This window comes from Aquila chrysaetos, chromosome 24, assembly GCF_900496995.4.
Source record: "Aquila chrysaetos chrysaetos chromosome 24, bAquChr1.4, whole genome shotgun sequence".
In the NCBI taxonomy this organism is placed as follows: Eukaryota; Metazoa; Chordata; class Aves; order Accipitriformes; family Accipitridae; genus Aquila; species Aquila chrysaetos.
The window spans coordinates 13,625,322-13,634,113 of record NC_044027.1 but is presented as its reverse complement, the minus strand read 5'-3'; the positions used below and the strand labels follow the sequence as shown (position 1 = coordinate 13,634,113).

The 8,792-nt window shown below is 54.5% G+C and overlaps 1 protein-coding gene across 2 annotated transcripts; it reads left to right on the top strand.

The window, feature by feature from the left end:
* The first annotated feature begins 1,025 nt into the window (after window positions 1-1,025).
* CDK9 (cyclin dependent kinase 9) lies at window positions 1,026-8,520 on the top strand. 2 transcript variants are annotated; one of them, XR_005931362.1, is made up of 7 exons: window positions 1,026-1,186; window positions 1,741-1,822; window positions 2,688-2,778; window positions 4,726-4,892; window positions 5,088-5,259; window positions 5,337-6,295; window positions 6,710-6,913. XR_005931362.1 is itself a non-coding variant. In XM_030000738.2 (7 exons), exons 1-7 carry the CDS (start codon window positions 1,095-1,097, stop codon window positions 7,073-7,075), a joined length of 1,119 nt encoding a protein of 372 aa, XP_029856598.1. In that variant the 5' UTR covers window positions 1,026-1,094; the 3' UTR covers window positions 7,076-8,520. The 2 variants fall into 2 exon arrangements, 1 of the variants encoding a protein (XP_029856598.1); XM_030000738.2 differs by having other exon boundaries at window positions 5,337-5,485; window positions 6,710-8,520.
* Window positions 8,521-8,792: the final 272 nt, after the last annotated feature.

Here is an 8,792-nt window from a genome sequence, read left to right as displayed (position 1 = left end):
CGTAGTCCCCGTGTCTGCTCGCACCCGCCTGGCTGCTCGGGGCCACCTCTGGGGCCCTGGTTCAGGGATGTCCAGCAGATGTGGACACCCAAAAAACCCTGGGTGCCAGCCCTAGAGGAGGGTGCCAGCCCTACGGAGGAGGGTGCCAGCCCTGCAGACAGGGACCCGCCATGCACATTTGAGGCTCAGCCCCTGCCCTCATCGGGCTCCGTGGGGTGACAGCTGGATGGCATCGCTGCCAGTGGGGGCCCCCTGCCACCAGCTGTTCTCTCATGCTGGGGGACCTTGGGGTGCCCCATTGGAGTGTCTCCATGCAGGATAAGGTGGCCCGGGCCTGGCAGGGATCTGGTGTCTGTGTTGTCCCCCATTCCCAGGGAGCACCTGGTGGTTCCAATGGCCAGGATGCCAGCAGCCATCTTTGCTGCTGCTCTGGCCTTGGCTCCCTGTGCGCCCTGCTTTGGGGACCAGTTTCAAACAACCCCAAACCAAGCTGTTTGTTCTGCACCCGAACATGGGCGTTGCTGAGGTGGATGGTGTCCCCAGCCGGGAATGTTTCTGCCAGCGGGGTGGGAATGCAGGGTCTCCCTGGGACCAGGTCCTGGTGTCCTGCCCTGGCCATGGGGTCCCCTCACCACAGCCCCCGGGTGCAGGCACAGTGCAGAGCCAGGGAGCAGAAATGCTGTTAAATCCCTGATGGGTGTAAGCACGCAGGGGACATGGTGACATACTTTAGGGCCACCAGCACCAGGGGCTGCTCGGTGCGCTGGGCCATGTGGAGGGATGTGGGTGACAGCGGGGTGCACGGAGCTGCTTCCTTGAGGATGCTGGGGCACGGACGCAGACACGAACACGCTCTGGGGTGGCTGACGGCGGGGCGAGGGGCCAGCCGCGGCAGCGGGAGGGCTGCTGGCGGCAGCGGCAAGAACAGCCCAGCCGAGCACCCCGAGAGAGTGAAGGGCGGTGACAACATGGCCGCCGCCGTCGCCGGACTACAAGTCCCAGGAGGCCTCGCGGGGCGGCGGCGCGTGACGGAAGGGGCGGGGCACGTGACGGAATAGGTGTGTCGCGGTGCTGTAGCAACGGCGGCGGCCGGCATGGCCAAGCAGTACGACATGGTGGAGTGTCCTTTCTGTGATGAGGTCTCCAAGTACGAGAAGCTCGCCAAGATCGGGCAGGGCACCTTCGGGTGAGCGCCCCGCCGGCCCCGGTCCGACCCGCGCCCGGCTCCGGCCCTCCCCAGCCCTCCCCAGCCCTCCCCGGCCTACCCCGCCCTCGGGCCTGCCGCCCGGGCCCGGCCTCCTCAGCCCCGCGGCCCGCCCGCCCCAGGCCCGGGTGCCCCTTGCTTGGGTGTCCTTTCCCCAGTCACCCTTCTTACCCCAGGGAACCAGCCTGGCCCCTGAGCCCTCTTTTTCCCACCCCTAGGCCCTGCTCTGTCCCGGGCTCTGGCAGAGCAGAGTTTACCCTGGAGACGGTCGGGGCAGGGACCAGCAACTTTCCCCAAAAGGTGCAACTTTGTCCGAAATCCCTGTGGGACTGTGGGAGCTCTGGGGTCTGGGTTGGCTCAGCCAGTCCTGAGGGCATTTAGTCCAAAGGGGATGTGGCCGGGTCAATTGGTGGCTCAGCACAGACCTGACTGTATGGCGTTCTCGTGTGTCTTGTTTGGGCTTGTTCCTGGTCAGGAGCACCTGATTCCTTGCCTTCTTCCTTGTGCTGCTCACAGATTTGTTTCTGGTTTTATAGGGAAGTTTTCAAAGCCAAACATCGTCAGACAGGCAAGAAAGTAGCACTGAAGAAAGTGTTGATGGAAAATGAGAAGGAGGGGGTAAGTGTGGGAGCATGACTGGGCTGAGTTTGGGAAGGCCTGGACTGGGAGGTTCATAGGTGAAAGTTAATCTTTGGGATGGCAGAGGTGTGTTTTCACTCTGTTCTTTAAGAATATTTACTGCTATAACATGCCAGACCTTGAACCTGTAAGGGTGTGGACAGGATCCCAGCCCCGTGGCCTTTTTCCTCTCCTACTGATACTGTGATAATGTTGGGTCTTGTGGATGCCCTGCCAAGGTGTACAGCCTGTTATCACCTTCTTGGCTGCAAAGGCAGGTGGCAGCAGTGTGTAGCAGTAGCTGTGTGGTGCCTGGGCTGCACAGCACAGCTGCTGGGAAGTGGCTGCTACCCACGTATTCCTCCTCCTGTGCAAAATCCTGTCAGCCCTGGCGCAGGGCTCCACGCGGGCTGGTATTTGTGGAAGAACTAGGTAGTGCGTGAAAGGCACAGGCTCAGGGGTGTGCAGAGATGGGGCAAGCTGGGGAGAGAGCTCTTAAACAGCATGGGCAGCAGCTAGGGAGTTTGCTCTGCAGCTCAAGCTGGGCTGTACCACGTCCTGTTACGAGCATGCAAGGTGAGGGGAGGAGGGATGGGTTTCTGTGTGCCCATCTCGGCACAACGCAAACACTTCCGTTTTGTGGCACGATCTCCCTCACCAATGGTGGCCTGATGGTGAATAAATTTTGATAATCCCAGTGTTGGTGTTTTATTTTAAAGCTCTGATTACCCTTCAGTGATTAGTCGCAGTGCTGCTCGAGCAGGTCCCATGCCAAGCTGCTGTGGTCACATCTCTCCTGTTCTCTAGGCAAGGGTGGCCTGGTCTCCTGCACCCCTAATCCCTGTCCTCTCTTTCTTCTTTCCAGTTCCCCATCACAGCCTTGCGAGAGATTAAAATCCTCCAGCTGCTCAAACATGAAAACGTGGTGAACCTCATAGAAATCTGCAGGACCAAAGGTAGCTTGTGGGGGCCTCTCTTGTGCGGGCTGTTGCCTTTTTTTCAGCCCTCCTTCGCTGCTGAGCAGGCTGGTGGTTTGTGCTGGGGGTGGGGTCCTCTAGCTGAACACGGGCCTCTGTTCCTGCCTGTGATGTGGCATGACAGTACACTCACCTTGGAAAACAGTTTCTAAGTGAGTTAGAATGTTGCTGCAGCTTGACTGGAAAAAGCTGTTGTTAGCCCTGCTAGGATATGCCTGTGCCAGGGTGGTGAATGCTGCCCGTCTTGGAAAACTCCTGTCTGAGAGGCTTTAAATAAACCAGTGCTGGAGAGACTTTGAAGCAGAGGGTTCTCAGCCCAGAGCTGATTTCATGGCTGTGCACAGTTGGTTCCCTGTCAGGAGCTGGAGCTGTCCCTCTCGGTTGGCTTATGACAGTTCATGGCAGCTCTGAGCTGATGACACAGCTCCAGCTGGAGACTCGCTCAGCGTCTCCTTCTGCGGATGACAGTAACTGCTCATGCTGTGAGGGCAGGGACTCCACACAGGGCAGTTCTGAGCTGCTCCTCCACCTCCTCACTTCCACCACACGGCTCCACTGGGTGACTGGCACGCTCAGTGCACCTGGGCTGGCTCCGTTTCCAGCGAAATTACTTTAAAACACTTGCTAGTTTTTATATATCATTCTCTTGTATGGATTTGTACTGGAAAAATACTTTTGAAAGTGGCAGCTGATGTTAAAAGCTGCTATTCTCAAGACAGTAATTTCAGTTAAATAAAAAATGAAAGTGGCAGGTATCTGGTGATGATGTTTTTAAAAAAGTCTGGTCACTGAACTGGTAGAAATCCCTGGCCTGGGACCAGGAACTTGAAGTTACTCCAGTACTCCACAGTGTGTAGATTATTGTCTGAACAGGTACAAGTAGAAACACTGACAAGTTAATTTTTAAATCATTGTGTGATTAAATGAGTTGTAATGATTGGGTGTCGGGCATACTTAAGGTAAATATTTTTGTAGACATGTCAGTTTTTTGTGTTTTGTTTGAATTCCAGTTTTCATCCAAATCTACCTTGACCTCAGTTTCCAGTAAAGTAGAAACGTTGCATTTGCTGTTCTCAAAATTTAAGCTTTTCTCTTTTTACCTATGAAAGGTGTGGTAGGGACCGTATCCGTGTAAGGAACTGCAAACCTGATCTAGCAGGCACCCTTCTGGCTGGCAGAGGAGAGTGGAGTATTTCTATGGCGGTTGAGCTTAACCCTCATTTTCCGGTTGGAGTTGCTGATCAGCAGGTTTTGCTGATTACAGCTGATGAAAATTAGCCTTTGTTTTTAATAATGTTTTGCATGTGTGCTCTAGGAACAAGATTGAAATCGATTGCTTCATTTGAGGTTTCCTGTTACTGACTTCTGGGCAATTTTTTGACAATTGGAGTTGGAGTTTTAAATTACTTTGAGATCAGTCCGTTTTCGTAGATGCTGTTTGAGGTTGCAGAAAGCCTCACTTTCTAGTGTTACATTAGATGGATTTTCTCTCTTTCTGCATTTTTCCTGGGGCTGTCTTTGCGGGTGCCTGCTCTATCGCTGATGCAATCAGTGATAGTGCTTGGCTGGCAGCTAGCGGTATGTACACCTACCAGCCACAGCTTGCAAGGAGGAAACCCCACAGCCGTTATGCACATGGAACAACACAAAATGAAGCTTTCAAAGATTTTCATGCCCTTTCCTTGCCTGACGACATTCACTACTCTGATTCTCATCCCTTGTTCTTCCCTTGCTAGCTGTGCTGTCTTAGTGCCTCTTTACGAAGGATCTTGAGGCCTGCAGGCTGTCTCTGGTTCTCTGTGTTCCTGTGCCCCGAGGTTTTGTCTAGTGAGCACTGTATGAGCCGCAGGGTGGCTGGAGGTCAGGAGGAGCTGTGATGGAGTTAAGGGTCCCTCGCTGACAGTCTCTCCTTGCCTCTCCCTGTAGCCTCTCCATACAACCGCTGCAAGGGCAGTATCTACCTTGTGTTTGACTTCTGCGAGCACGACCTGGCTGGCCTTCTCAGCAATGCTCACGTCAAGTTCACGCTCTCGGAGATCAAGAAAGTTATGCAGATGCTATTGAATGGACTTTACTACATCCACAGGAACAAGGTAATGGGCCAGATCCATGCTGTGCCCTGAGGTCACCCTGCTCTCTGTAGCTTTCCAAGGAGTGGGTGTCTTAGTGCAGGCTGGAGGGAAGTCCTTCCTTGTCCTCCACCTCCGGAGTATGAGTACCCAGCTGGCACCAGGGACCCAAGGAGGGTGCCTTAATGGCTTAACCTTTCGATGTCTGTCCTTGTACAGATCTTGCATCGAGACATGAAAGCTGCGAATGTCCTGATCACGCGGGATGGAGTCCTGAAGCTTGCAGACTTCGGGCTGGCTCGAGCTTTCAGCCTGGCTAAGAACAGCCAGCCAAACCGCTACACCAACCGGGTAGTGACTCTGTGGTATCGGCCGCCAGAGCTGCTCCTAGGTAGGAGGTGATGGGCTCTGCCGGCTTCTCTGCCCTTCTCCTTCCCCTGGGTGACTAACAACGGCATCTCCGTTTAGGGGAGCGGGACTATGGTCCCCCCATTGACCTGTGGGGCGGAGGCTGCATCATGGCAGAGATGTGGACCCGCAGCCCCATCATGCAGGGGAACACAGAGCAGCACCAGCTCACCCTCATCAGCCAGCTCTGTGGATCCATCACACCGGAGGTGAGGGCAAGAGTGTGGGCAAGCTGTGGAGGGCAGGAGAGAGGTGTGAAGCGGTGTTGTGGGCAGGGACCGGGATGGAGTGCTCCTGGGCCTCTTCCCTGCCCTGTGCAATGGCTGCTGCACGTTCCTGGCACTGGAGTGTGCCTGCTGCTGGCAGGGAGGCTGGGGAAGCTCCTGCAAATTCTGTTTGCCTCCTGGGAGCCAAGTGCACAGTGGGACGTTCCTTGCTGCTCTGTGTAAACTACAGCTGTGATGTTACTTGTGCTCAACCTCTTAAGGAGAAGAGGGTGAACTTGGCCTCCCAGACCTCTTTCGGGAGGGGTGAGTCGTGTCCTTGTTTTTGAGCGCCGAGAGGATGCTGGCAGCTCCGCGTGTGAAAGAACAGAACATTACATGTAGGAATCTGTTCTAGCCTGTGTTTGGGGGTTGTCTCTCATAAACACCCTCTGAATTTCTGCTTAAAAGAAGGGTGGGGGTTTTTTTGTTTTGTGTTGAGAAGTTTGTCTTGGGTGCTTTGCACTGGTCACCTTGAAAAGCTGCTTTAATTCTGGCTTATGATTTGTGGCATCAACTCAGCCCTGGTGTGAGCACTCGGCCCTTTCTCAGCTCCTTATTTAATGGCAGCTTGTCCTGCCCTCTTGTGGGTGGTCGAGCTGAGGGATCTCTTCTCCAGGGCTGTAATCTGGTGGGATGTGTTGTGCAGGCAGCTGCAGAGGCCTGACGCTTCTGTTACATATATTATGTATACATTGAAGGCGCTTTCTTTTATATGTAGATACCTGCTGTGGTCTCTCCCAGATCGGGGTTGAGGTAAGCACTGGTGATTGCAGCAGGCTTTGCTTTCTAAGGATAAAAGGTGCCACATACATCCAGGTGGTTGTTTAACAATAAGTTTTGTCATTTTAGATTTCTGGATGTTTTAGCTGGCCTGAGCTGTGCTCTCTAGTAGCTCTTGTGGGAGAACCAGAGATCTGGAGCATCTTGGGTGCCATTCCCACACCAGGAAGACTCTGTCTTGACTTGTCCATGTGTCTCCAGGCTTTAGTGCACCTTTTAGTGCCTCCTTCATGCTGTGGGAACAAGGCCTGCCAGCTTGGAGGTTATTAAATAGTATTGTTCTCTTGGCAGACCTCACCTTGGTTTCCCTGAGGGTATTTGCATCAAAAATGGCTTGTTCTGTTCATAATTATTTCCTCCCAACCCCCCTTTCCTGCCCCTTTCCAGGTTTGGCCGAATGTGGATAAATATGAGCTGTACCAGAAGCTGGATCTCCCCAAAGGCCAGAAGCGCAAGGTGAAGGATCGCCTGAAAGCCTACGTCAAAGACCCCTATGCACTCGACCTCATTGACAAGCTGCTGGTGCTGGATCCCGCCCAGCGGATTGACAGCGACGATGCGCTGAACCATGACTTCTTCTGGTCAGACCCCATGCCCTCGGACCTCAAAAACATGCTGTCCACGCACAACCAGTCCATGTTCGAGTACCTGGCCCCACCACGCAGGAGGGGTGGGCACATGCCCCAGCAGCCAGCAAACCAGGGCAGGAACCCGACTGCAACCAACCAGACTGAATTTGACAGAGTGTTTTGAGCAGGGGCTTCCCCAGCGGGGTCCCGGCTGGGCTACTCTGCAGGTTGCATTGAGCGGGGATGTCCTGGTGGGGTCGTTCTGTCTGGGAAGGGACTTTCTTCAAGGAGAAGTGTCTGCTGGCTTTAACCGAGCTCTGCCGTCCTCTCTTCTCACGCAGCAGCTCAGCCACTGTGGAGCTGTGTGACTGGGAAGGTGATGCCTGCGAGCCTGGGGTTGTTTCCCTGCAGCTTTGGCACAAAGCCTGTGTTCCCCCTGCAACAGTCTGTATTGGTTACGTTAATCTTGTGGATCGATTGTTATGGACCTGGTGATGGAGAAAGTGGCTCTGTTGGTGCTGGGGCTCTTGGCAAGCGGTGCTGTGACTGGCAGGACTGGGAGTACCTGCCCTGGACCAAACTGGGCCCTGCTGGGATATGTTGCAGCTCTCTCGGTTGGTCATAGCTGCTGCACGGTGTGTCCTTTGAATGCTGAAGCGTTGATGTAGGACAAGGCAGGCACTTCTGAGTAATGCGGAGGTGTCCTGGGGAAGGCAGAGTCGCTCTAGACAGCGTGACTAACTCACACTGGCTCTAGCCTAGAAAGGGGCAAACCAGAGGGGCGGCTGGCAGAGCTGGTTGCTCCATACAGCCAGGATTTATGGTGGGAATCGTTGATCTCTGTAACAGCATGTGGTATCCACGCTTTCTTCATGCAAACTGCAACTGGGAGTCGTGTCAAGACACACCCAGCCTGCTGCATGCTTTCCCTGTAGTGCTGGCTGTGGCAGGAGTTTGGATGGGGAAGGGAGTTGTGAGTGCTCGCCTCAGCCTGGGGCGAGACCTGCCGTCCCACTGTCTGCAGGGATTTCACGATGGCCTGGCAGTGTTTGGAACACTGTGCTGGGAGCAGGGTGACTCTTTAAACACTCGCGTGTCTGCTTCTCTGCCCTGGAGCTCTTTGCGTGAGTCTAGAGTGAGACCGCTGCCTTCCCTGGGTACAGTGACCAGCCAGAGCTTGTCCGGACCAACTCATACAGAGCGAGTGCTCCTTCACAGCCTGCTGTAGCGGAACCGCTCACTGAACACTTTGTCTTCCATGGCTGTCAGCTGCAGCTGGCCCTTTTCTCAGTGAGCCCCATGGATCCCAAGACTTTCAAAAAAATAACGTGTATAACATGCAGCAGGTGATAACCTTTGGCATTTGATAGGTTGTCCATTAACTAGACTAATGCAAAAGCCACGTCGGTAGCATAAGGTGTCAGGAGGAAGCAGTGGTGAGCAGGGCTGTTCTCAGGACAAAAAGTGAGGATGATAAAGGACGTGTACAAGGTAAATCTCTCTCGATGCGGGGCTCTGAAACAGTGTCTGGTTAGGGGGACTTGGTTTCTTTGGAAAAAATGAAGTTGGTTGCAAGCAATAAGCCAGATCACTTCTGCTGGTTGTGAATAAACACAATCCTGTCCCAAACGGCTGGTTTTAACCTTGTGTCACTCTTTTGCCTAAAGGGAGAAAGCAGCTGGAGTGCTGTAAGACAGCGCCTCTGTCATCCCCGAGGACGGGCGCCCAGGGTTGGGACATCGCAACTCCCCCCCCCCAACCCCCCCGGTGCTCCCCTCCTGGGGGGTGCCCACCCCTGCGCTGTTAACGGGAGGGAGGGCCAGCGCAATTAGCGCTGCAGCGGATTAACACAGCGGCACGAGCAGAGGGTGAGGGGGATGCTGCCTGGCTGGGGGCCGGAG